Consider the following 27134-nt stretch of genomic DNA (forward strand, 5'->3'; position numbering starts at 1 on the left):
CCGGGCCGGGGCACTTGGCTTCCACCGCTTCCCCGGGCGCCTCTCCGAGAGACTTTGTTACCAATGCCGTTTGGTAGTGGATCCCTCCACCCCGCCTTTAGATAACCCGTTTGCAGGAAAATGGTTTTATTCTGGGGCTCGAAGTCGGGGATGGGGGTGCAGGCCTGGGTAGTGGAATGTGAAGAATGGCCAACCCTCTTTTTTTTTCTTTTTTCCTGAAATAAACACAAAAGTCCCTTCCTACAGTCTGGCCAGGAGGAAACTGGAGGCTGGGGGCAGACTGAAGAAGATTTGGGGAGAATTTAAAGAGAGCCAGCTCCAGACAGTGTCTGCAAGGCTTTGAACCTGCTGCCCTTTTCGCCTGTTTCAGGGAGCCTGAGTCCAGGGTAACACTACAGTTCCTCTCCTGGGGGTCTGCCATCCCCCCTCCCCCCCCCCCAGGGCCTATTCCATTGTTGGGTCTGGGGCAGCTGCCCTGACGCCCCAGCCCTGCTATGTGGCAGTCCTGTCCCCTTTTCTGGCTTGAGGCTCTGACGCTTGTAGTTCCTCAGGGTCCTTCCTCCTTGGGGGCTCTGACTCCCCTCCCTCCACCCCAGCCCAGTCTTGGGATTAGGAAGGGAAGGGGATGGGAAGGCTGGTGAGGGGCAGCTGCCCCCAGTGTCCCTGACTACGTCAGGGGCTGTGGCCTCCGAGTACGCTTGGTCCGGCGGGTGGGGGCTGAGCCCACAAACTCGAACTGCTTCTGCCTCTCAGCGTGGTTGGGGAAGGGCAACTGGCCCTGGTAGAGGCGCTTGATGAAGTGAGCCTCTCGCTGGTTCTGGCGGCTGCGGGAAGCCTGGCGGGGCCGACCCTGCCTGGTGAACGCCATGAACCAGCCCTCGTGCCGGGCATTCTGGAAGGCCGTGTAGTTGTTCTCCAGCACGATCTCTGTGAACACGCAGTCTTTGCTCTTCCCACTGGGCTGCGGGGAGGAGGGAAGGAACAAGAGGAGGCGAGTTTGTCCACCCAACTTTCTGCCTTACTTGCCTTTGGGGCCTATTTTGTGGGACTGAGGAAGGAATGACAGGAGCCGTGTGCCCAAGGATTTCTGCCTGGTGAGAGGCAGAAGTGGGAGAAAGGAGCAAGCTTTGCTTGGAGTCAGGTCTGAACTTAAATACAGCCTGGTCATTTGGAAGTTGTACACCTTGAGCAAGGTATTTAGCCATGCAGAGCCTGTTTCCCAAGATGTGGCATAAAGATCAAGATTATTACGCAGTTCAGCGCATACCCAGTGGGCACTCTGTACACGAGCACACTCCTCAGTCTGGGCCAATGGTGCTGCTGGGTGGAGGAAAAGGAGGCAACAGTCTTTGATGAAAACAAGGGGCAAATGTTTACAGAATACCAGACTATGTCAGGAGCCACCCCACCACCCATTTGACCCAATAGATAACCTTGACACTATGCCCATTTTTATAGACAAGAAGCCTGAGGCTTAACCAAGGTAAGCAAATAGTTGGTGAGAACAGCCAGAACTGGAAGCCAGGATTGACAAATGTTAAGGGAAGTGGACTTCTCCTACCCAACAGTGCTGGAACTGCCCCTGCAGGGTGGTTACGCTAGCAGGCAGTTAGTGTGCATCTTGCTAGTTGGATCCTGTGGACCCCACTGACCTTGGGGAAACTAGCGGCCTTGTATGAATGTCAACTCTCAACCCTGATCAGTGCTTAAGCCTCAACATAGGGACTGCAATATCATGTAAGTGCTAAAATTCTGACTCCTTGATGTTGGGGGAAATCCCTCATAAATCAGAGCTGAAGATCCTTATGGGTCAGTAAGTGTCCTCAGAGGGCTTCTTGACCCCACAGGGACTCATTTAAATAGAGAAACCAGAGTGGCCTAGTGTTAGGGTGTGTGCGTAGTCAGTCATGGCTTGGGGCTAGTAGAGGGGAGTAGGGGGTGCTGTGGGGCACGTAGTAACATTGATTCCTTCATCCACTCCCCCTCCTTCCAGTTCTCACCTTTCCGATGAGCTTGCCCCTCTTGTTCATACAGATGTATTTCTCGCTCTCAGCACCCTTGATGCGCACACGGCTTCCAAAGGTGTCTGTCTCCACTATGAGTTTGGCTATGATGGGGGGATGGGGAGAAAAGACCTCCGTCCATTGGGGTTGCCGGCTCAGGTATGGCAGGGGGCCCCCCAACCAGCCTGACCTCCGCACTTCGGTGGGGGGGCACCGAGAGGCCCTACTCCAAGAGGCTTCTCCCTGTTCTCCCACTGTGGCCCCTGCCCTGGCACAGGATCTGGGGACGGACCAGGTTAGGCCGGCCAGCAGTGTGAGTGGCCTCTGGTGAGGGCTGGGTCTCACCAAACTTGTTGCCGTCCTCCGCGGTGGCAGAGATGCGACGCCCGGTGACCTGCACGTGCTTGCCACTGGTCCGGCTGTAGAGCTGGTACTCACGGATCTGCCGCCTGCTCAGCTGGTCAGTCATGGCACCCTGGTCCCTCACGTACTGGTTAAAATTAGGAGACGGGTGATTCTCCCCCTTTGCGGTTACCAAGGGAAAAATAGTGTCAATTTGCTTTGGGTGACACCACCACTGGTCCATCCAAGGGAGAGGGGTGTGGAGGTGAGTGTGAGGGGGCCAGGCCATTTGTCCTGGGAAGCAGAGGTGCAGGGTGAAGGGTGCATATGGCCATGGTCTTTCCAGGCCAGCGGGTGAGCCAGTCATGACCTCTTGGCTCCCCATCTGCCCTGGAGCAGAGAACTGGTGGCTGCACAGGCTTGGGGGACCCTTGGTGATGCAGTGCAGATCTGGAATCATGACTCTGGTTGCTAGACAGAACCTTCACAGTTATGGTACCCAATTCCAATGTCAAAGAGGTGCCCTGGGTGACCCAGCTGATTAGAGACAGAAGTGCTGTCCTGCCTCTAGGACTGGAGCTTGTCCCTTCTCCAGAATGCCAGGGTCTTGGCTCCATTAGCCAGGATAACCAGATTTTTCCTTCATCCTCCCCACTGGCCTTGAAGGATCCTACCCCCAGGCACACACACATGCACAAGCATATACATACATGCGCATACAGAAGCTGGTCTGTTAGGCTTACCAGAGAGCATTATGGAGGCTCTAAGACCTTTTGTTTAGGCTCCTGTAATGCCCCTGTAAGCATTTCTTTTCATCGCTAACTGTGGAATCCTGAGCTCCTGCCCATCTCCCCTGCCTTTGCCTCTGGGTGCTCAGGACCCTCAGAGAACCCCATCCCCCTTTTGGTCAGTGTTCCTCCCGCCACTAGGGGTGAGGTGCCTCCTTAGCGAGGGAGATGGAGGCTGCAGCAGCGAGAGGAGCTATCAGTGGTGGCCCAGGCTCTCCTGCGAGCCGCCTGCCTGTGTCACAATGTAACAGAGGCTCGTGGCCAGTGGGGGCAATACTGTTGCCTGCCCGCTAACCAGGTTCTACCCATGCATGTTGCAAAGCCAGGATGATTACCTTCTTCTGGCCTGTCTCACCTATCTGCAACACTGAGTGGGAGAAAAACAGACCCCTTCCTGTCCTCTGTCTCCAGGAAGGTGCAAACCAGATGACATTTCTCAGCTGCTGGTGACAGCCTCAACCCTAGGCTAAAATATTTCTCTCCCCACCCATATCCTACTGGCCTGTGCTGGAACAGACTTTCTGTACCCCAGAACCCTAAGGCCACCTTTATTCCAGGCCCCGTAGAAACCACCTAGACAGACCTCGACCCAGATCAGCATCTGTTAGGGGCCACTCTCTGGTAGAGGGAGGAGCAGGAAGGATCAGCTTTGAGGAAGGGGGCGGTGAGGGAGCGGCTACAGGCTGACCCTGTAACCTGCTCAGGGTTAACCCTTCATGTGTGTCACTGCTCATTTCCGACTCCAGCTAGGCCACAGGCCAGAAGTGCCACCAGGAGCAACCCCCCCCCCCCGCCCATTGCCTATGAGAGCAGGGTCTGGAAACTCAAAGCAGCAAAGTGCACCCTGCACCCCACCCCAGAAAAAACCTGAGGCCAGCATTTGGGGTGAGGGCCTGCCTTCCTGCCAGGGGGTGGGGTCTGGCTGGGCCAGGACCCTCGGTGGGGTCCAGCCTATCCCCAGCCCCCATCTCCTGGCCCAGGTTCAGGCCCTCCGCCCCTCTTGGCGGGCAGCCTCCTTCTGGCTGTCTGTTCCAGGTCAGGAGCAGAGAGGCCCCCCTGAAGCCCCCTCCTCTCCTTGTCCCCCTTCAGGCCCTGCACAAAAGCAGCCCCACGCCCCCCCCACAGCCCACAACCCACAAGTCGCTCTCCCCGCGGGACCTGGCCTGTCCCTTTCATGTTCCCGCTGCGGGGGGACCTCCCCTTCCACTGCTGCAGACAGCTGCTTGTCAGACGGCCCCTCAAGCATGGCTATGGTCCGGCCTGCCGGCCCCCCCTCCAAGGGGGGCGAGGGGGCACTTCAAGGGGGAAAGGACAGCTTTGCCACCTTCCCTGAGTCCTGAATGGGGCCTCAGCCAGGCCATAAACGCCCCGGCCAGCCTCACCATTGTGCTAATTCCCCTTCCAGAACAGGTTGGGCCCACCCCCAGCCCCCTCCCGGCCAGGCTGGGGGCTTTCTTCTTGCTCTCCCTGGATGTGTGAAGCAAAAGGCCTGGAACGGGGGCTAGAGCAAAAGGGGGAAGGAAAAGGGGGGGAGTTGTCTCTCTCTCTCTCCCACCCCCCCACTGCTTCAAAGGCAGCCCCTTTCCCTCTCCCAGAGAAAAGGCATTTACCTTCAAAAAAAGTCCCCACTGGATATGAAGAGAAGCGGGCCTCTGGCCTGGGAAAGCCAAGCGATCTCTCCCCAGAGCGGTTCTGGACCAGTGCATTTTAATAGCTGCACTTTTATGGAGGATCACAAAAAGGGACCGAGCCTCGCACAGGGGGCTGAGGCTTGGGGTGGGGGTGTGCATGGGGGGGCTAACATGGGGTGGGGGGAGTGTAGAGATGCAAACCCTGAATCTTGTCCCAAACAAACCCCTTGGGGCTTGACCTCATTGCCCTGTAGGTAAGGAGTCACCCCGCCCTGACTGGGGCTATCCCCCAGGACAGTGATTCCCCAGGACATCTATGGTGGTGAGAGTGGGGTAGTAAGTGGAATACACAACTGGTTTTGCATGAAAACCTGTCTTTTCAGGTACCTCCAAGTACAAGCCTCACCTGAGCCATCACCTCAGCCCCCTTCCTACCACTCCAGACTCCATCCCTCAAGACTGGGTTGCCCCATGCATTTAGCCTTGAGGGGAACACTTGAGGGGAGCCGGATGGAGAGAAAAGCAGAGACCTCAGGACATGTAGAGAGGGTCATGGAGGGAGGACAGATAAAGACCTTAGTCAATTCCCAAATCTGCCATAGCCCCTTCTATAGACCTCCAGAGGCTGACACCAGCCCCCACCCTCAAAAACCTTCTGGATCAAGGGAGAGGCCAGAACCTGCCTCTGTCCACCGAAAGGAAGCTACTCCCCCCCAGTTGGGTGGGGTGGGAGAGATGGAGAAAAGCTAGTGGGGGGCGCCCGCCTACCTGAGTTTGACAGCAGAGAATCAGTAGCTGCAAGCACCTGTGTGAGAAGACAAGGCAGACCTTGGTGTGGGTGCCAGTAGCCAACCCAGGGTGAGAAGGCAGAGCCCCCCGCCCCTCCCTGCCCCTCTGTGTGGGATTCCCGGTAAGATTAGGTCTGCCCCAGGCTGCAAATGGCAACAAAACTTCAGTTCAGAGAGGCAGTGCACTTACAGAGTGAGGTTGGGCAGCAGGCGGGTGGCTCCCATCGCCGGAGAGATTTCTTGGGGCGGTTGCCCTCCTGCCCCCAAACTCAGGAGCAGATATGGGCAGTCCCCAGGGGTAGAGTCCCAGAGAAGCCAAGGTCTCTTCAAGCCACAGGTTTTCAGGGGGGAGAGGAGGAGAGAAAGGGGAGGAGGAGGAGGAGAGAGAAGGGAGGGGAGAAGGAATGGGGGAGGAGGGCGTAATTGGGAGACTGAGGTGTGAGGTGTCCACCTTCCTGGCCAGTGAGACAGCAAAGCAGCCGCTGGCTGGCGGGGTCTGCCAGCCTCTTGCTGGGCTACCCGAGCACAGAGGATGGAGCTGTGGAGCCTTCTTGATAAGGAGGCTGGCCCCTGTAGTCTCCCACGTTTTTTGTGACCCTCAGACCTGGACTAGAGGGTCCCTCTTCCCCCCCCAGGGTCAGCTCCTCCTGCCCTCAGGTTTGGTGCCCCACCTCCCCAAGGGTGAGCGCAGGTATCATTCCGGGCCAGGGGTTGCTGAGTCTGGCTCCGGGGGTGGAAATTCCCAGAAGCAGCCTTAAAAGGAGGAGCCTCCCTCCAGGGGGCAGGCGGTGGGCTTGGCTAGGAGCGGTTGCTTCCCCTGCCTCTGTCACCCCTTGCTCCCCCTCTAAGCTGTCTGGCCACCGGGATGGAGGTGTTAGGGCTGTCCCAACGGCAGCAAATAGTGGGTGCCGCAGGTTGGGGGTCAGGGAGGGGGAGGAAGGTGCAGCTGTGGGAGGAGGACGCGATGGAATCTTGAGAGCTGGCCTGACGTCCGGGAAGAGACAGACTCAGAGGAGCTGGTGCACTGGCACAAGCTACTTTCCTCTGGGTCTCGGCAGTTTTGCCTGAGAGATGGGGGCAGTAGTGCCTCAGGATGCCGGCAGACCAAAGGAGATAACTGGGCTTAGCAGACGTCAAGTGTGTCATATGTTCTGGGCCTCACTCACCCTCCTCTCTGGGGCAGCAGCCATCCCTAGGGCCTCCTCCCTCCCTGTGCCCACCAACCTCTTCACGTGGCCTCTGGTCCCACCCTGCTCTGTACTGTGCAGGTAGGACCCCATTCTAGGACCCCTGTGCAGAGGACACTAAAGCACACGGGGCAGGGGTGGGGGGGACATGGGGGGTAGTTAGCTCAGAATGGCCCAGCCAGTGAATGGCAGAACTAGGTTCCTAAGGTCCACATGGATCGTGTCTGGAGCCTTGCCACTGTGTCCATGTCCTCCGGGCTGCAGTATCTAAGGTCCCAGAAGCTAGGTGACTAGGGACTCTAATGGTTCCTTCCCTACAGAAGATGGGTGATGGTGGCTGTGGAAGGGGGCATGTGCTTAGAGGGATCTCTGAGGGAAGTCTTCTGTGTAGGGAGTGGAGAGAAAGGGAAATGCTGGATGTGGAGGTATTTACCTAAAGAGATGAGCAGGAGGGCGAAACTCTCACCTCCAAGTCTCCTCACCTTCCAGAGCTAGATCAATCCACAAAGTTGTCTGCCACCCCTCCCCCTCCCCCAGACAAGCCCCAAGGCTACCTCCTGGCCACCTCCAGCTTTTGGGCTCCTAGCCCCACCCCCCATCCCTCAGTCCACTGGGACCCAAGGCCCTGCTGAACCTGAGCTGGTCTGGAGAGTGCAGGGGTAGCTCCCTGTAACTGGCAGAGTCCAGGCTTGGAATCAAATAGAAGGTATGTCAAAACTGGAAGGGGTCTTAGAGATTCTTCATCTGGTCCAGCCTCCTCACCCACTGATGAGGCCCAGCGAGGGTCTCACAGCTAGTCAGTCAGTGGCACAACTCGGACAAGGTGCCAGGTGCCCAGACTCCCAATCCAGTGCTCGTCGTTGTCCGAGCATGCCCTAGACCGTCCCACAGCTCTGCTTTGCTCAGGCTGATGCTCCTGATCGTTTCCATCTTCCATATTTGTTCTGTTTGGGGTCTCGATTTGAACTCTGCCTCTTCTGCGGAAATCCCCAAATCTACTTCTGGAACTGGTGCTGGCTCTGGCTCTATTCTTGGCGGGCCTTTGACCTCACCCACATCTCCACCAACAACTAGCTCCCAGGTGGGGTACTAAAGGCTACCTCCTCCCACTTTCAGTCCTGGGATGACAGGTAAGAGCAGATGCATGAAGGAGATAGCTCAGGCTTGAGGTTCTGGGGTGGATGGGTGAGCTGGGGGGTGGAATGAAATAAGGAGGCAGATGCGGGAGCCCCATCTAGTGAGGTCTGGACTCCAGGCCTCTGAGCCTGAGTGCCTGGTTCCTATCAGTGGGGGAGGGGCCTGTTGTCAGTGGCCAGCCCCCCAGCCAGGCCTGGGTCTCCATGGTAACAGATGCCAGCAGTCAAGCTTGGCCTTGGGGCTCAGCCAGGGGCTGGTGCCAGGGGCCTCTGGGGCATGGCTGGATAGCCTGTTTCATGGTGTGACATCTGCTCCTTGTCCCTTCCCATTGTGCACCTGCAGGCCTGCCTTTCTGACTCAGCTTGCGCTTTTATCCCCATGGGAAGGCCAGTGCTGGGCTCCAAGAGGGGAGGCAGCATGAAGAGTGTTCCATGGATTTTATCCCCGTTCCCTGGCCTCTACGACCTATGGCAAGTCCCTTCACTTTTCTGGTCTCAGCTTCCTAATTTGTAAAAAGGAAATGGCTATTATCACTGCTGTCAAAATTGTCACCATGAGTATCAACTGAGATGGACGCTCCATGAAAAGTATCAAGTGCCACAAGAATGGAAACGAGGGGCATAGACCTTCTTATATGGTCCAGACTCGGTTGACCTAAACTTTGACTCCCTTGACTAGAGGAGAGGGAGGGAGAATAGTAGGGTTCATTAACATTTATAGGGGGAGGTGGCAGGAGGTGATAAAGGAAGTGAGAAGTAGCCTGGGCTGGTTGGTTAATCCCCACCCCCTAGTGCCAAGTTCAACACCCCCCAACTGAGGCGTCTCACGCCTGCTCCTTCTAACAGCCCAGCTGGTGCAGACACTGAGCCCACCTGCGGACCTGCCACTTGTCACCACCTGCTACATACCCCAGCCCACCATTTTCCTGTTGGAAAGCAGAAGGGCTAGGGCTGGGGCAGGGCAAAAGGCAAATGGACTCTTAAAATTTGGAGCACCTACCATCCTTGCTGTTTGATCCCCATTGCCTGCCAGCATTTGGACATCAAGTCAGGAACGGCTTAGCTGTTGCGTGCCCTTATGTACAGAGCTATGGCTGAGCTAGGCTGCTGGGGCACTTGCCTGGGTGAGATGAAGGGAAGAAGTATCTGTGTGCATCTGTGCTTTGCTATAACTGGCTGGGGGCTGCCCCTCCCAAGGTGCGGGTTACACCGTGGACCTTATTCTTAACTATTATTTTCAGTTTATGAGACTTTGTAGGACTCTGGCTGCTGTCCTGTCCGTCTCTCTCAGTCATTTCAGAGTGGTTCAAGATAAGAGCTGTGGGTCCAGACAACCTGGTGGTGAACCCTGCCTCCTCCACTAGCTCTGTGGCCTTGGGGGCAAGTTGTTTCACCTCTCTGTGCCTCGTTTTCCAGGTCTGAGAAATGGGGCTTTATGGAGTGAGTCCCAGAAGGCGCTCAGCACCTAGCTTCCAGCATGTTATTACCAAAATCCTGCTAACCCTCTCTCTTTCTGCTTGCTTTGCCTGAGGCCCATTGCATTGCTCGGTTCCTGCTCCTGGGAGTGTCCTTCTGCCAGCTACTCATGGAGCCTGCCATCCTCTTCTTGTCAGTCTTCTCCTTTGAGGGACTTTTCTGATCTCCTAATAGGCTAATTCCAGGCTGGAGAAGTGCTGTCTCACTTCCTCCAAAGCACTTGACAGTAACTGAAATTTTGCTGTTGGCTTTTGTGTTTCCACTAGACTGTAGGTGGCTTGAAGGTGAAGAATTTGTCTTGTTTACCCTGTGTCACTGTGGCATGAGGCCATGGTAAATGGTCGCTGCCCACCTGGAGCCTGATGTGAACCCATGTGCCTTGTTGCTCTCTGGGTGACCTGAGGTCAGTGGCTCATTCTCATTTGCTCGAGGGTGGGACGATGCCCACATCTGTCTCCTGGGATGTAGAAAGCAAGCAGCAAGAATGCTAAGCTACCGTCCTCAGTCTCTTCTGGCATTAAAAGAAACTGAAGCTGAACAGGAACATGCAAGCCTGGTTGCTGACCTTCCCGTGCAGGCATTCAAAGACCTCCAACCTTCTGGGACCCATGCCTAGGGATCCTGGAGAGAGGACAGGGCCATTTCCCCATTGGCCCACTTTAGGTTCGGCCAGTGGGGGTGTAGAGGAGGGCCAGGGAGAAGCCCAGTGGAGGCCCTGTAACTATAACCCCCAGTGGGAGGCTATCTGTGTGTCACAATGGGTGAGCCAGGCTCCAAAGTGGCTGTGCAGGCCTGGGAGAGGGCAGGAGCCCAGAGCCACCCAATGGGTCATTCGTCCCCTTGCCAATCCCCTATTGCCTTACCCTAACAATTTGTTGAGCCCTGTTCCCATGGCTCCGAGAATTGCCCTGGGTGAACCCTCGCATGAGAGTTAAAAGTGTTTACCTGTCCACCTCCTGTAAGAGACCCTCAATAGCTTCTGCAAGGCCTGCCTCATCTGCCCTGTCTGGGAGGGCTTCCTTGAAGGTCCAGGCCTCTGGACACAGATCTTCACACAAATGAACAGGAGCTCACCCTGAACAGGAGAGGCAAGCCTGGGAGAGCAGCATTAGCATCGAACTTCCGAGGTTCCAATAGATGTCCTGGTCTGTACATTTGATAATGAACACGTGATTAGGGCCAGGAGAGAAGATCCCCAGGCTAGTCTGACAGGGACTAAGGCCCTTCCCAGCGGGGGGCAGGCAGCTCTAGCCTTCTGACTCTCTACCTGGAAAACCAGCCAGAAGGGAGTGTGGACACAGGAAGACCCACAATGTCTGGAGCTCCCTCCCTCAGGACAAGGGCACAAAGTTGAAGCTGTGCAGGGGGTTGAGACCCTTGGTTTTTTGTCCCAAAGCTGGGGGGGTTGGAATGGGTGGGAGTTTGAGGACATGAGAGGGAGATGAAAGAACAGAACAGAGCCCAGCTGGCTGGCTGGGTGCCTCAGCCTCAGTCCAGGTGGCGGGCCAGCCACCAGGTAGGGGTGTGCTGGCACATGGCCTCCCTCTGCTGGGCACATGGGCTCACTGCAGCCAGCAATAAGGACAGGCCCTCTGGAACAGATGGCAGAAACAAGGTCCCGGCAAAGCAAACTTTATTGGGGCTCTGAGGTCAGGGCTCTTCCCTCCAGGTCCTGCCGAAACTTGATAGTTGGAGTGTGGGCCCCTTGTGTTGCCCCCAACGGCTCCGTCACATTCAGACTCAGAGGGAGAGAGGCTGGGTGGGGGGAACATGGGGTTGCAGCACACCCGCAGGAAGGCCACTCTGTATGGTGTTCTAGCTGGCTCTCTCTCCGTCACTGCAGCCAGGCCACTCCTGGCTCCTCATTTCTTGGATCCTGGCTTTTTAGGTTTGAGTGTGGGTTTGGCCTATGGAGAGAAGCGAGGGCACCAGAGTCCCACTCCCTCCCTCTGCCCCCAGGAGGACCAGCCCCTTCTCCTGGTACTCACCTTTTTCACAGGACTCTTGTCTTTAAGGCTGGGTCTGGAATAGGGTGGGGAGGCCAGGAGAAGGGATGAGGGTGAGAAAGAGAGAGAGCTCAGCAGGACACCAGTAGCCCAGAACCTCCTAATGCCTACACTGCAATGCAGGGCCCTGGCCACTTCCAGGAAAGCCAGGGGCTGTGATATGGAGAGCTGGGAGGCTGCAGAATTCACCTCTCCACCCCGTCACCTGCTGGGACCATTCTGACTCTCTCTTATTTTAACAAGAGGTGTTTTCTTGTTAGACTTCCACCTGCTTTCTTTTATTTATCACAAATAGGTCTCTTTCATTATAAAAGTAATATTTAACTACATTGCACAAAATGTAGCAAATAGAAATCACTTGTTTCTTTACCTCCCACCGGTATTAACATTTTGATGTGTTTCCTTGCAGGACTTTTTGCTTTTTCTTCTAAAAACATGTGAAATAACATGAAAATGATTTAAGATCCTGTTCTTTTTAAATTCTGTAAACACTTTCCAGGATGCTATATTCTTCATAGGCATTATGTCACATTCTACTGGGAAAATGTGACCCAGCTTAATCTACTATATTGGTAGACACTTAGAATGCTTCCATTTTTCACTATTACTTGAATAATGCAGGGATCAGTTTCTTAGTGCATATGATTTTACCTGTATTTTGGATGGGGTCCTTGGGAAGGGGTTACCATGAGTGGAATTAGGTCAGAAGATAAGAATACTTTGATGCCTTCCAAAAAAGGCTGTGCCGGCCATCAGAGACAGCACATCTGTGTGGTCACAAACATGCACACACGCCAGACCCTTTCTAACCCTATAGGCTTCAGCTGTAAGATTTTGGCCACGTTAGCAGATGGAAAGAGTTACCTCACTGCCTCCTCTTCTTTTTCCACCTTTTTTTTCTGGGAAGCAAACACAAGCAGCATGGGGACAGTTAGGGCAGGGTCCAGGGCCAGCAGACTCCTGCTGGGCACCTGGCAGGACCCCAGGCCTCTGTACACTCACACTCAACTCGGGAGGCCTGGCCCAGGTTTCTGAGGAGCCTGTGTGTGTGTGTGGGGTGTCCCTTCCCTCACCTTGGCAACACCTGTCTGCTTCTGGGATGCTAGCCTCTTGACTTGTTTAAGAGGGGTCTCCTCCTCTAGGGACACATCTACATCAACATCATCATCGTCATCATCATCATCATCGCTGTCATCTTCCTCCTCTTCCTCCTCCTCCAGGTCCTCCTCCTCCTCCTCCTCCCAGGACAGGTCTGAAGTGTCTGTGAGGGTATGGAAAGGGAGCAGGGATGCTGAGCTCCAGGTCTCGGCCTAGCTCCTGTTCCACGATCGGTCTTGCTCTCAGAGCTGCCTTGGGGAAGCCAACACCTGCCACTTCCTAGAGACCCTTTCTGGCCTGACAAAGTAGAAGCTCAGATGGAGTGAGGGGTTCGGGACCCCAGAAAGCTGGGGTGGTAGAGGAGGGCAGGTGAGGTGGTAAGCTGTGGCTCTGGCTGGGAAGGATTCAGAGGAGGGTGAGGGTAGGCAGAGAGCACAAGGGAAGGGAGGAAATGGAAACAGCAGCTAAGGAATTTAGACCTCATCCTAAGGGAAGCGGAGCCTGCCAGGGTTTTTGAGTAACTGTACCCTAATACAGAGGCACAACTGGGCTGAGAAGGATATGAGAAGAGTCAACAGCACAGTGATTTGATAGAGCCTATATCGCTCCTCCAGCTACATACCTCATAGCACCTAACATTTTACAGGCGGGCTAGTACTAGCTATCATGCAAACTGCTTCTCCCTGAGTATCCCATTTATTCCTCACAGTGGCTCTTTGAAGATGAAACCAAGTCTACACCCACCCTCATGGTACAGGCAAGAGGACTGCAGCCCACAGAGGACATGGCAGGGAGGTAAAGGAGAACTTCCATTCCAGGCTACCGGCCATCACGTTGCCTTTGGAGATTTTCTCTAGTAATTCAAGAATCCATCCAGCGTTTGAATACCTATTCCCTTGGCCCTGTGCTAGGCACTATAGTCAGACCCGCCTCAGGTCCAAGCTCCAACTTACCATAACATTCCTGGCCACTGAGGAACACGGGTCCAGAGCCAGCCCGGAGCTGGAAAGTGACTGGAGGAGAAAGCTCCAATCCCATCATGACCTGCAGAAGGAGGGATGTAGGGGCAGGAGCAGAAAAGATGGGCTCACTCAGGCCTGGCACCTGTCTGGGGGATGGTGTCTAATAGAAACGTTCAGAATTTATTCCCCAAACCCCAACTACACATACTTCACAGGTTCTCTGGACCTCATTGTGTTATCAAGCCCTTGGCCCTTCCTGTTGAGGTGGATTCAAACAGAAGACTGTGAATCTGATAATCCCATTCTTGTTAAAGATCACAGACAGGCTTCTAAGCTGAGGGGCAGCTGTTAGAGAAGTCTGATGGCTACAGATTAAATTGTGTCCCCCAAATTCTTTTTTTTTTTTTTAACATTTTTTAATGTTTATTTTTGAGAGAGAGAGAGAGAAAGAAAATGCATGGGGAAGAGAGAGATGGAAACACAGATTCTGAAGCAGGCTCCAGGCTCTGAGTTGTCAGCACAGAGCTCAGTGGTGGGGCTCAAATCCATAAGCCGTGAGATCATGACCTGAGCCGAAAGTCACATGCTTAACTGAGCCATCCACGTGCCCCTGCCGAATTCTTATGTGAAGCCCTAACCTCCAATGTGATAGTATCTGGAGATGAGGCCTTTGGGAGGTAATTAGGGTTAGATGAGGTCATGAGACCTGGGCCCTCATGATGGGACTGGTGCCCTTATAAAGGAGACCAGAGATTTCTCTCTGTCTCTGTCTCTCTGCTGTGTGAGGACACAGAGAACAGGCAGCCATCTGCAAGCTAGGAAGATGATCCTACCCAAATCTGACCACACTGGCACCCTGGTCTCAGACTTTCAGCCTCTACAACTATGACAAGATAGATGCACATTAAGTCCTTCACTCTCTGGTACTTTGTTATGGTGGCCCAACCCGAATAAGACACTAATCAAATGAGAAGAGCAGATGCAAAGTTGTATGTACAGTACTACTTTTGTCTTACATGTGTGGATATACATATGAATAAAGTTAGAATTGTATTAAGTGTGAACCCTAATTTTCAGTGGACAGTACGGTGTTTCTTTTCTTGATACTCTTCCAAACTTTCCACATTTTCTATTGTATCAGTGATGATACTCAGATTTATTGACTTCCTACCGTGTGCCAGGCCCCATGCTAAGCATTTCACCTGCTTTCCTCTTTTAACCCCTCACAACAAGCCCACAACAGGAGGGGCCATTCCTTTACAGAGGAGGGAACTGAGGCTTAGGGATATTAATTTAGAGTTTCTGGCTCAGACAGGAAGGAGACGAGCAAAAACTGAAACTCTGTAGCCACCAATGCCTAGAAATGCTGGATAAAATGTATTCCGATGTTTTCACGGTTTGGTTGAACAGCAGGACAGAAGGAAGAGGCCCCATGCACCAGAAAGGAGGGCAGCACGCACAAGCACCGGTGCTGTAGCTGCTGAAGGGAAAATGTGCCCGAAAACAGCCTCGGCCTTGGGTTTTAACATGCGCTCATGGACAGGAGACAGGCCTGGGCTCCAGAGAGGCGTGCGGTCACGGGGCCCACTGAATGGGGCTGGGGTCCTCCACGGGTGCACCTCAGGAAGAAGCTCCAGGGTTGGGGGCGAGGACGGGGGACGGAAGAATCCCAAACCCACCCACCAGGAACTCCTCTCCACTGAAGGAAGGGAATAAGGAAATGCATGTGGGATAAAAGAAGTCTCCTGTGAGAACTTAAAAACCCATGGCTGTACCTGCCACTCACACCAAGCTTGAATTCACTTGGTGGGCACTGTGAAGCCAACAGACCCGTATAAGATCCCAGGCTGGTGACTCCTGGGGCCAACAGCAGGCACAAGCACAAAACCAATCCCTTGGGGTGCTGTCAATTTTCCTCACACAGAATTCTCTTGGAGAAAACAGTGGAACCACGAAGACGCCTCACCGTGTAAAGTGACAAAATGTCCAAGGCACGGTCCTGCTAGAGTGAGCGGAAGGAAACGAGACGACTGTAGACCGATGCAGCCAAGAGCCAGAGAGAAAAGAACAACAGTCTAGCAGTTATGACATTAGGTTGATGAAAGTCAAATAAACATAGAAGTAGGAATCAGAAGCATAACAACAAGGTATTATGAGAAATAACAAGAACTAAATGCAGCTTCTAGACTGAACAAATGGTTAAAAAGAATACACCAGCTAAAGCAAGTATCAGTAAACTGGAACCATGCTGTGAAGAAACGACCGGGTACATAGCACAGAGACAAGAGGAACGAAATATGAAGGAGAGGCTGAGAGATACAGAGGACAGAATGAGATCTAAGATGCATCTAATCACAGTAAGGGACTAGAAACAACACAATGTGCAAAGTGATAACCAAGAGCTTCTAGAAACAACCAAAGACACAAATCCTCATGTCCAGGAAACCTAGGTCCTGAATAGATAAATAAAAGTAAATGTAGATCTGAATATCCCATAGTGAAATGCTATATACCAAAAACAAAGAGGCTATCTTAAAGTAAACCAGAGAGGAAAGACAGATGTCCAGAAAAGGAACAATAGGCAGACAGACTGAGGGTTTCAACAGCAACGTCAGAAACCAGAAGACTAGAGCGGCGTCTTCAACGTTTTGAGGGAAAGTACCTCTCTGTGTAGAATTATACAGAACCAAACTACCATGAAGGAATGAGGGTAAAATAAAGACATTTCCAGGCAGAGCCCAAGTAAGTTCGCTCCTCCTAGACCTATTAAAACAGGTCTCAAAAAGCTGACAATCAAATTGAGAAGGAAGAAGTGGATATGAGCAGCAGTGGTGAGCAAGCAACTTGGTCAACTAAGACAAATCCAAGTAAGCATTACTGTAAAATAAAATAGTACTAGTAATGACTAGTATTGAGTGGGTTTAAAACAAGTTGAAGTTAAAACACTACATGATAATAACAGGTCGGTTAAGAAAAGGGTGCTCAGGAAAGTTTCCTGGATTGTATGGGAGAGAGGAATATAGCATTAATTTTAAATTGGTCATGCATGATTGTTAAAAAATTAAGGAAAACTACACTAAAAAGTAGAGTGAGACTCTACAGTTCCAAACCAGTAGAAAGGAAAACGGGGAAAGAAACCTTAATCTAATAAAAGACAGAAAAAGGAAAAAAGAAAAAATGAAAAATCAATGAACATAGAAGTACAAAGTACATGTTACAAATAAATCCAAGTATGATAGCATCACAGTAAATATAAACAGGTATTATTGGCCAAATAGATTAAAACAAAGTTTAGCTACTTACTGCTTATAAGATACATGCCTAAAATGTGAGCACATAGAAATGTTGAAGATATGGAGACGTATTTACCAGATGTGGCAGAGGCTTCTCATTGCTTATCCAATATCCATTCTTCCCTTTTCCCATGATATCAGCGCCCTAATATTGTACCCGCCATAGACCGTATTCCCCAGTTTCCTGTGCAGTTGGCAGTGACCGCAATACTAATTTCTGGACCAGTGAGTTGCAAGCAGAATTTGGTGGATGGTGCTTGTGTGAAGACACCTTAAGAGGTATACAGAGGGGCTCCTGGGTGGCTCAGTTGGTTAAGCGTCTGACTTCAGCTCAGGTCATGATCTCGTGGTCCGTGAGTTCGAGCCCCGCGTCGGGCTCTGTGCTGACAGCTCAGAGCCTGGAGCCTGTTTCAGATTTTGTGTCTCCCTCTCTCTGACCCTCCCTTGTTCATGCTCTCTCTCTCTGTCTCAAAAATAAATAAACGTTAAAAAAAATTAAAAAAACAACAACAAAGAAAGAGGTATACAGAGAAGTGAGAAAAAAAAATTAAATCAATAATGTAAGATTCTGCCTTACAAAACTAGAAAAAGAGCAAATTAAAAACCACACAGACAGAAGAAAGGAAATAAAGAACAGAGATCGATAAAATACAAAAGTGGGTAAACAATAGAGAAAAGTTGAGACCAGAAGCTGGTTCTTGAAAAAGATGGATAAAAATATTAAACCTCTAACCAGACTGCACAAAGAAAAGGGGAAGAAGACACAAGTTATCAATATCAGGAATAAGACAGCAGAGTTTACTACAGATTTTACAGGAGAGGAAGAAAGGAAATATTATGGACAACCCTATGCCAATGATTTTGACAATGTGGACAAAATGGAAAAACTCCTTGAAAGACATAAACAAATCTCTCTTAAGAAAAACAACCCAAACTGTCCTAAATTTATTAAAGAAATTTAACTTGCAGTTAACCAGATTGCTTCACATGAATTCTATCAAAACATTTAAGAAAAAAATACCAAAGTTACACGAACTGTTTCAGAAAACAAAAAAGGAGAGATTACTTTCCTTCTCATTTTATGAGGCCAGCATGACCCTAATACTAAAACCAGATAAAAGCATGACAAGAAAAGTACAGTCCAATGTTGTTCATAAATGTAGACACAAATATTTTTTAAAAAGATACTATTTTTAAGTAATCTCTACACCCAGTGTGGAGCTCAAACTTACAACCCTGAGATTAAGAGCCACACGCTCCCCTGACTGAGCCAGCCAGGTGCCCCAAAACAAATATCCTTAATAAAATATTAGCAAATGGACTCCAGTAATATATAAAAGGATAATATAGCATGATCAAATGGGGCTTACCCCAAGAATGTACAATGGGTTTAAAATTTGATGGGGTGCCTAGCTGGCTCAGTTGGTAGAGCATGACATTCTTAATCGCAGGGTCATGAGTGTCAGCCCCACACACTTAAAGTGTGGAGCCTACCTAAAATAAAAAAACTAAAAGTTAATAAAAATAAAATTTGAAAAAAAAATCAATAAATGTAATTTGCCACTTTAAATAAAGGAGGCCAAAAAACCCCTCAATAGATGCAGAAAAAAATTTTTGGACAAAACTCAACAGCATCTCAATAAATTAGAACCAGAAGGGAACATCCTCATCCTCCTATAGGACATCTGTACAAAAATCCTTCATGTGTCTTCATGGTAGAAGGCTGAACACTGGTAGAAGAGAAAAAGGCAAGGACAGACATGCTGTCACCACTTTTATTTGACATTATATTTGAGGTCCTAGTCAGTGAAGGAAGACAAGAAAAAAGAATGCAAGAAGTTGAACTGACTTTATTCACAGATGACATGAATAAATCCATAAAGAATCAACAAAAAGCTGCTAGGATTTCTATGCAAGTTTCGCAAGGTCAAATAATAGCAAAAAAACCCAACACAATTATGTAACTATATACTACTACTGAACAATGATAAAATGAAATTTAAAAATACATTTGCATACGTTATACTATACACAAAAATGAACTCCAAATATATCATGGACTTAATTAACTAGAAGAGTTAAAACTATAAAACCCCTAGAAGAAAACATTGGAGCAAATTTTCATGACCTTGGATTAGGTGACAAGTTCTTAGATTTGATACTAGCAGCACAAGAAACAAGATAAAACATAGAAATTAGACTACATCAAAATTCAAAACCTCTGTGCTGCAAATGATATCATCAAGAAATTGAGAAGACAACTCAGAAAATGGGAGAAAATATTTGCAAATCATCTGATAAGGGGCTTGTATGCAGAGTATATAAAGCACTCATACAATTTAAAGTAAAAAGACCAGTATTAAAATGTCAAACTCAAATGCAATTTAAAAAAAAATGAAGAAAGACCTGAATAGACAATTCTGCAAAAAAGATATACAAATGACCAATGAACACATGAAGAGAGATGCAACATCATTAGCCATTAGGTAAAGCAAACCAAAACCACATTGAACTATCAGTTCACACCCACTAAAATGACTAATCAAAATTATAGACAATAGTAAGTATTGCAAGGATGTGGGGAAAGTTGAATCCTCATATTCTGTTGGTGGGATTGTAAAATGGTGTGACTACATTGGAAAATAATCTGGCAGTTCCTCAAAATGTTACATACATAAAGCTACCACAATGACCTAGCAACTGCACTCCCAGAGATATGCTCAAGAGCAATGAAAACATATATTCATATAAAAGTTTGTACATGAATGTTCATAACAGCCTTCGTAATAGCCAAAAGGTAGACATAAAACAGGTGTCCATCAGCTGCTGAATGGATGATTTCATATATATCCATACGATGGGTATTACTTGGCAATAAAAAGAAAGTAGTGCTATATGCTACAACATGGATGAACCTTAAAAACATAATGCTATGTGGGGCTACCTGGGTGGCTGAGACTTCGGCTCAGGTCATAATCTCGCGGTTCACGAGTTTGAGCCTTGCATGGGGCTCTGGGCTGACAGCTCAGAGCCTGGAGCCTGCTTTGAATTCTGTGTCTCCCTCTCTCTCTGCCCCTCCTCTGCTCACGCTCTGCCACTCTCTCTCTCTCAAAAATAAATAAACATTAAAAAAAAAAAAAAACACCACACATTATGCTGTGAAAGGAGTAGTCACAAAAGACCACACATTTTGTGATTCCATTTATACGAACTGTCTAGAATAGGCAAAAATAGGCAGAAAATAGATGAACAGCTGCCTAGTGCTGCAGGTGAGTGTGGGAAATGGGGAGTGACTGCTAGTAGGTATGGAATTACTTTTGGGGGTGATGAGAATGTTCTACACTTAGACTGTGATGGGCATACAACTCTTAATTTACTAAAAACCATCTGATTGTATACGTAATAGATGAAGCTTATGGCATGTGAATTATCTTTCATTAAATACTTTAATACCATTTTCAATAGCACCTAAAATCAAATATAGCAGTATGTTGGGGTAGATCTTACAAAGTATGTACACAATCAGTTCCCCGAAAACTACAAAATATTAGTAGGAAAAGTTAAAGACATACATTAGAGTAAAAAGTGACAGACTTAAACAAATAGAGAAACATATGCTCAATTATTAATGACTAAAAATTGTTAAGATGCCAATTCCCCCCAAAATAGTCTATAGATTCAATACAATCTCAGTCACAACCCAACAGACTGATTTTCAAAGAAAGCCTATTTTGAAATCTATGTGGAAATGTTCAGGACCTAGAATTGCCAACACAATTTTGGAAAAGAAAAACAAAGTTGGAAGACACACTAATTTTAAGACTAACTATAAAACTATAATAATCAAATCAGTCTGTCATGAGAGTAAAGATACAAATACAAATCAATGAAACAAAATACAGGAATACATGCATACATACACAGGCAACTGATTTATAGCAAAATGCCAGCATAATTGTATAGTGAAAGGAGAGTCTTAAAAAAAAAAAAAAAAAAAGAAAATAGTGCTAGAGCAATGGGTATCAGGTTGGGAAAAAAATGTTTCTCTACGCTTATTTTATACCAAACAAAAAAATTATCTTGAAATGGAGGAATACAGACAAATGTAAGAGCTTAAACAATAGCACTTCTAGAAGAAAGCTTAGAAAAAGACATTTGCGACCTTAGTTTAGGCAATGATTTCTCAGGACACCCCCCCCCCCAAAAAAAAAAGAACCGTAAGAGGAGAAAATACCAAATTGGACTTCATAAAAATTAAAAACTTGTGCTCTTTGGAGAAATCATTATGAATGAAAAGGCAAGTCATGTACTAGCAGAAAATATTTGAAATAAATATTTTTGATAAAAGACTTGTATCCAAAATATATAAAGAACTTCTACAACTCAATAACTTGATTTAAAAATGGGCAAAACATCTAAACAGGCATTTTACAAAAGAAGATATCAAATGAACAGACAACAAGATGGTCAGTATCACTAGTCATCAAAGAAATATAAATAATAACCACAATGAGATGCCACTATACATATGGCCTAAATTTATGAATGGCTACAATTAACACTGACAATGCAAAGTGTTGGGGAGGATGTGGAACAACTGGTAGGAATGCAAAATGGTGTAGTAATTCAGAAAATAGTTTGGCAGTGGTGTGTAAGGTTTAACATATGCAAGAGGATGGGAGGGGGGAAATAAAGTTTAACATATGCCTACTAATGATTCTGCAGTTCTACTCCTAGGTATTTACACAAGAGAAATGAAAACATGTGCATACAAATACACTCAAACTTCATAGCAGCTTTATTCATAGTATAAAACTAGAAACTACCCAGGGCACCTGGGGGGCTCAGTTGGTTGAGCGTCTGATTTTGGCTCAGGTCATGATCTCACAATTTGTGAGTTTGAGCCCTGCCTTGGGCTCACTGCTGTCAGCGCGGAGCCTGCTTGGGATCCTCTGTCTGTCTCCCCCGCTTAGACTCTTTCTCAAAAATGAAAACAAAACAAAACAAAAAACTAGAAACTATCCAAATGTCTGCTAACAAGTGAATGAATAAATAAATCTTGACATATATATGTACTTGTAAAATAGAATGTTACTCAGACATAAAAAAGGAGCACATTACTCTTTCACCAACAACAGATAAATCTCAAAGCATGCTAAGTGAAAAAAGCCAGGTACCAGACACTATGTATTGCATGATTCCCTTTAAATGAAATTCTAGACAAGGCAAAAGAGTAGTGAAAGTAGATCAATGGTTGCCAGAGGCAGTGATAGGTGGAAAGGGCTGACTGCAAAGAGGCATGAGGAAATTTTGGGGGGTGAAGGAAATTTTCTCTACTTTGATTGCAGTGGTAGTTACAAAATTATATACACTTATCAAATGCATCAAGTGGTATACTTAACACTGGTGGATCTTATTGTATATAAATTATATCTCAATAAAGCAGATATAAAAACTGACTCAAAGAAATGGAAACATCTAGACCTAAAACTTAAATGACAATAGTTTAAAATCAAACCAGTTGCACATAGTTTGTTCACTTCCTTACTCACTCATTACATGTTGAGTGTCTACAATATACCAGTTTCTACAACATACTATAACATATGGTATATAGGCATTATGGCTAAGGCAGTAAATGAAAAGGCAAAGTCTTTGCTGTCTTGGAGCTTGTATCCTTGTTGGGGAGAAAGACAGGCACAGATGAAAATTGAAGCCAGTGATGGGTTCCATGGGAGAAAAAATGGTTACGGAAGGGTAGGAAGAGGGGATGCGGTTTGTGGTCGGGAAGACTTTTTTTTAAAGCAGGATTCACGTCAGACACAGGGACCAAACTCACGACTGTGAGATCAGGACCTTAGCCACGATTGAGAGCCCAACCAACTGAGCCACCCAGGTGCCCTGGGAAAGACTTCTTGAATGAGGTGACATATGAACAAAGGCTGAAGTGAGGGGCAAGTGAATTCCTAGCATGGGGAACAGTAAATGCAAGACTCCCAAGAAGGGGGTATGTTTGAAATTTTCAAGGTACAATCAAGAAAGCCAGTGTAGTTTGAGCAGGATTAGGGAGGGGAGAGTAGCAAAGGGTGAGTTTAAGAGAGGTTTCTAAGGGCCAGAACATAAAGGATCTTGGATTTCATTCTAAGTGAAATGGGAAGCCACTGACATAAGTGTTCTAACAGAGAAGCGACATGGTCTGACTTTTGTTTAAAAGGATCCTTCTGGCACCTGGTGCATACATAGAATAGACTAGAGATTGGGGAATTTTTTTCTGTAGATATCCAGTATTTTAGGCTTGTGAACCTTATGGTCTCTGTGGAGACTACTCAGTTCTGCTGTTACCAAGGGAAAACAGGTATGGATAATATACAAAACGAAGGAGTGTGGCTGTGTTTCAATAATACTTCATTTACAAAAACACGCAGTAGGCTGGATTTAATCCTGTAGGTTGTGGAACCCTGGAACAGACTATAAGGAACCAAGGGTGGGGGTTGGTGGACCAGTTAGGAGACTCTGCAATAAAACTGAGCACCTGGGCCAGGACATGGCAGGGGGTGGTGACAGGTGGTCAGATGGGGGTACATTGTGAAGGCAGAGCCAACAGGATTTGCTGGTGATATGTGGTGTTAGAGAAAGAAGTTTTTGTCCTGAATAACTGGGAGAGCAATTATATTCTGGGAGAGGCTCAGGTTTGGGGGTGGGAGAAGAGATTATAGATAAAAATCAAGAATCTGGATTTGGATTTGTTAAGTTTGGGTTATCTCTTAGATATCTATTAAATACACTGAGTTGGACACAGGATCTGGAGCACAAGAGAGGGATTGGGTCTATAGAAATAAATATAAAAGTTTTGATTTGTATAGATGGTCTTTAAAAATAAAACCCTGGGAATGAAGGAGATCTAGGGAGAGCTCATAGATGGGGGTGGGTGGGGGGGAGTTTTGGGGCAGTTTTACAGATGGGACTCCCAGATCTTCAGGGACAGATGATACCGGTCTTACATTCACTGTTCCACCATATAGAAGGAGAGAACACTCCATCCCCCAGTTCATGAGGCTAGTGTGCCTTGACACCCAAATAAGATAGGCCAACCTCACAAGTATGTAAGATTTAAATTTTTAAAAAATATATTAGCAAAGCAAATCTAGAAATTCACAGTATGATCTATCAGTGTTTATCTTAGGAATGCAAAGTTGGCTGAAGAGTATTCTATTAATATAACTCACCACCTTAACAGGTTAAAGAAGAAAGAACCTATGATCATCTGAATCTAAAAAAGCACTTGATAACCATTTTTGATTAAAAAGAAGAAATCTCAATTTTAAAACGCAAAGCAGGACTAGATGGGGACTTCCTTAACTTGAAAAAGGAAGTTATCGTCTTATCAGATGTGCCACACTTAATGGAGAAACGTTAGAAGCACTCCTTTAAAAATATACATACACGTATTAAGAAAGGAACAAGGACATCTACCATTACAATCTTCCTCAATAGTACACTGGAGGTCCTAGACCGTGTAGTATAATTAAAAAAAAAAAAAAAAAAAGATACAAAAACTGCCATTAACAATGATGATTTGCATAGAGAACTCAAGATAAATTACTAGAGATAAGAGAACTTCTGGATACACAATCAATGTGGAAGTCATCAACAGTATCCGGTCACCAGCATCAAAAAGTTTAAAAACGTGATTTTGAAGAGAGGTTAACTTGCCCAAGCTGGGAAAAGGTGAGCTGGGATGGAAACGGGGCTCCCTGCCTCCTAAGTCCAAGGCTCAAAGTCATTGGCTATACGGCCCCCTGGCGGGACTGCATTCCGGCAGAACGACTGTATCTCACCTTTGTCCGTCCACACCCGCTCAGGCGGTGAGTGCCCGGGGCAGGCAGCCTCCCGAAGTCTGCGGGGGCGGGGGGGATGGGGTAGGGAGGCTCACCATGGGGAGCACCGAGGCCTGAAGAGAGGCGATGGTGATGGGCTTGGCCTTCTTGTCTTCCTGGCTGGCTGGGGGCAGGATTTCCACGAGGTTCATCTCTTCTTTGGCTTTCTCCCCCAAGCAAATCTGAGAGCGTTTGAAGACAGGCCACCTCAACACCGGAGGGAACCCCTGTTCCACCTGCAGAGACCAGAGGGCCCCACCTGCTCCCCCGCAGCTGGCCACGTCCCTCCCGAGTCCATCCTACCATTCCCTCCTGGGGGCCGGGACACCCACCGTACTGAGCAACAGCTTACAGTCCTGCTTCCCTTCCTTCTGGGGTTTGACGGTCCAGGTCCGCTTCTCCTGGTTTAGCTCACAGCCTGCGGAAGGAGGGCAGCGAGGGGGCCAGGCCGGCTCAGGGAGGCTCCCCGTTTCTCCTCCGCCTCCCTCCCCACCCTCCACCCGCCGGACCCTCACTCACCCCAGAGCATGGCTGTGGGCGCCTTCTCGGCCGCGCTGCTCGTGCTGCTGCGGTTCATGACTCTGGACGCGGGCGCCGGGGTCCCGGCGGCTGTGAGGAAGGGGCGCCCGCCGTGAGGCGAGGCCCGGTTCCCCGCTCCCGCCCGCATCCCGGCCGGCCGCCCCGGATTCCGAGCCCCTGGCGGGCGCAGCCGTCCAACCCCGCAGCCCAGGGCCAGCGGTGCGGGGTGGGGGCGACGCTGAGGTTGCCCGGGCTGGAAAGGTGCTGGGCACAGGCCCGCTGCGCCCGGGGGCCCCGTCGGCGCCGTCGCGGTCCCGGCTGTACTTCCCCTGGCGCCGGACCCGCTCGCCAGCCCGCCTCCGCCTCACCGGCCCTGCGCGCTGGGCGCCTCGGGCTCCCTCACTCCGGCCTCCTCGCAGCCGCACCTGAGAGCCGCCGGCCGCTGCAGGCTGTTAGGAGGCCCGGGAAGGGGCGGCGGGGGGCGTCCGTTCCGTCTTAAAGGAGAGGCCCTTCTTTCCCCATTCCGCTCCTCCATTCGTTGCTCTTCGTGCCTCGGCGCACCTGGAGGGCTCGTTAAAGCACCGAACTAGGTGCCAGCGCCCAGTTTCCGGTCGTGGAGGGCTGGGTGGGGCCGAGGTAATTTGCATTCTAACGGGTTTCCAGGTGAAGTTGCTGCTGCTGGTCGAGGACCGCGCTGTGAGCACCACCTTCATGGCCCCTAGGGATTCACCGAGGCCTACTGGGTGAGATCACCTAGCTTGGACTTGCGTTGCCACCCAGTGGGAAGCAGCATTAAGGCTTTTTCGTGCTCAACGCCTTCCTTTTTTCATACCCTCTCGGTGTGGGCCTTTTCCAAGGCCAGGAGGGCCCGTCCCCCAGGGTTTTGGGCCCCAGAGAAGAAGAGCCCTGTTTCCAGAAGGATAATTTGTCCCACGGACAGGAAGGGGGTGGGGATGAGTTAGGACACCAGAGGTCACCAGCTGTGGCAGCTGGTGAGGAATACACCATAGGGCCCAGTGAGTGACTTTACCAGGGCCAGTCATCTAACAAACAGCAGCTCACAGGGCACTGTGGTTGGGGGTGGTGGAGAGGACGCTGCCTTTCAGCCGGCCACATCCCCCTTTGGCCTACTCTGTACATGCATCATCTCTGGGAGTCAGAAATAACCAGGGATCTCTCTCTTTGAATTCCTTTTCTTTCCTTCCTCCCCCAACCCCTTTTTAAAAATGAAGTATAGTTGATCAGATTGCATTTTTATCCTTCCTTTCCATTCTGGAAACTTCTCACCTACACATAAAGTTCAGTGCTTAAAGTTCAGTGCTTTTCAACAAAAGTGCCAAGGTAAAATTACAATAAGGAAAGGTTAGTCTTTTCCAAAAATAGTGCTAGAGGAACTGGATATATCTCTCTGGAACCTTGATTGGAGCTTGTGCTGTGCAGGAATCAGCTTTTAGTTTTTCTTTTAACATGTCCACTTTATTGAGAAATAATTTATTTCTTAAAAGGCACTCATTTAAAGTGTATAATTTGATGAATTTTGACAAATGTATATACCTGGGTAGCCACCACCACAGTCCAGTTACAATATCCATCACTCTCCCAAATTTTCTGGTTTCCCTTTGCGGTCAGTATCCTCACATCAATGCCTAATTGGCATTAGGCATTTACCTGCTTTCTGACACTGTTGATCATTATTGACTGTTCTAGAATTTCATATAAGTAGAATCCTACAGGGTCTTTCACCAGTCCTTTTGTTGAACAAAATGTGTTTTGAGAGTTACTTACCCATATTGTTGTTTGTATCAGTAGTTTGTTTCTGTTTATTGTTTATCCATGATTTGTATACTCACGCATGTGCTGGTCAGTTTTATGTGTCAACTTGGCTAGGCTATCATACCTACTTGTTCAGTCAAACGCTAGTGGTGTGGCTGTGAAGGCATTTTGTAGAGGTGATTAACACCTATAATCAGCTGCCTTTATATAAAGATTAGTGTCAGTAATGTGGGTGGAAGGTTTCCCTGAAAAAGT

At 48.8% G+C, this 27134-nt stretch overlaps 2 protein-coding genes across 4 annotated transcripts; both read right to left on the bottom strand.

Annotated features, from left to right (window-relative positions):
* Positions 1-109: 109 nt before the first annotated feature.
* On the bottom strand, positions 110-10034 carry FGF17 (fibroblast growth factor 17). The gene is made up of 6 exons (XM_045457894.1): positions 8876-10034; positions 5743-5876; positions 5533-5569; positions 2349-2526; positions 2001-2107; positions 110-961 (listed from the first exon to the last, which is right to left on the bottom strand). The coding sequence occupies exons 1-6, from the start codon at positions 8909-8911 to the stop codon at positions 668-670; spliced, it is 786 nt and encodes a 261-aa protein (XP_045313850.1). The 5' UTR covers positions 8912-10034; the 3' UTR covers positions 110-667.
* Positions 10035-10967: 933 nt separating this feature from the next.
* Positions 10968-26271, bottom strand: NPM2 (nucleophosmin/nucleoplasmin 2). 3 transcript variants are annotated; one of them, XM_045457909.1, is made up of 9 exons: positions 25532-26271; positions 25107-25196; positions 24920-25005; positions 24644-24769; positions 13409-13499; positions 12431-12618; positions 12222-12256; positions 11340-11373; positions 10968-11258 (listed from the first exon to the last, which is right to left on the bottom strand). In XM_045457909.1, exons 2-9 carry the CDS (start codon positions 25162-25164, stop codon positions 11214-11216), a joined length of 663 nt encoding a protein of 220 aa, XP_045313865.1. In that variant the 5' UTR covers positions 25165-25196; positions 25532-26271; the 3' UTR covers positions 10968-11213. The 3 variants fall into 3 exon arrangements, with proteins under 3 accessions (XP_045313865.1, XP_045313857.1, XP_045313873.1); XM_045457901.1 differs by lacking the exon at positions 25532-26271 and having other exon boundaries at positions 25107-25502; XM_045457917.1 differs by lacking the exons at positions 12222-12256; positions 25532-26271 and having other exon boundaries at positions 25107-25492.
* Positions 26272-27134: the final 863 nt, after the last annotated feature.

Source organism: Leopardus geoffroyi, chromosome B1, assembly GCF_018350155.1.
Source record: "Leopardus geoffroyi isolate Oge1 chromosome B1, O.geoffroyi_Oge1_pat1.0, whole genome shotgun sequence".
Classification (NCBI taxonomy): Eukaryota; Metazoa; Chordata; class Mammalia; order Carnivora; family Felidae; genus Leopardus; species Leopardus geoffroyi.

What these genes read in the sequence shown, in the direction of transcription:
- FGF17 (XM_045457894.1), bottom strand. Translation starts at nt 8,911, where the DNA reads ATGCTGGCAGGCAATGGGGATCAAACAGCAAGGATG. An exon ending in TTCTCTGCTGTCAAACTCAG is followed by an intron (nt 2,527 to 5,532) that starts GTAGGCGGGCGC and finishes GTAACCGCAAAG; the next exon opens with GGGGAGAATCACCCGTCTCC. An exon ending in GGAGGACGGCAACAAGTTTG is followed by an intron (nt 2,108 to 2,348) that starts GTGAGACCCAGC and finishes CCCCCATCATAG; the next exon opens with CCAAACTCATAGTGGAGACA.
- NPM2 (XM_045457901.1), bottom strand. Translation starts at nt 25,254, where the DNA reads ATGCGGGCGGGAGCGGGGAACCGGGCCTCGCCTCACGGCGGGCGCCCC. An exon ending in AGGCCTCGGTGCTCCCCATG is followed by an intron (nt 13,500 to 24,643) that starts GTGAGCCTCCCT and finishes CTCCTTCTGCAG; the next exon opens with GTCATGATGGGATTGGAGCT. An exon ending in ACAAGAGTCCTGTGAAAAAG is followed by an intron (nt 11,259 to 11,339) that starts GTGAGTACCAGG and finishes TTCTCTCCATAG; the next exon opens with GCCAAACCCACACTCAAACC.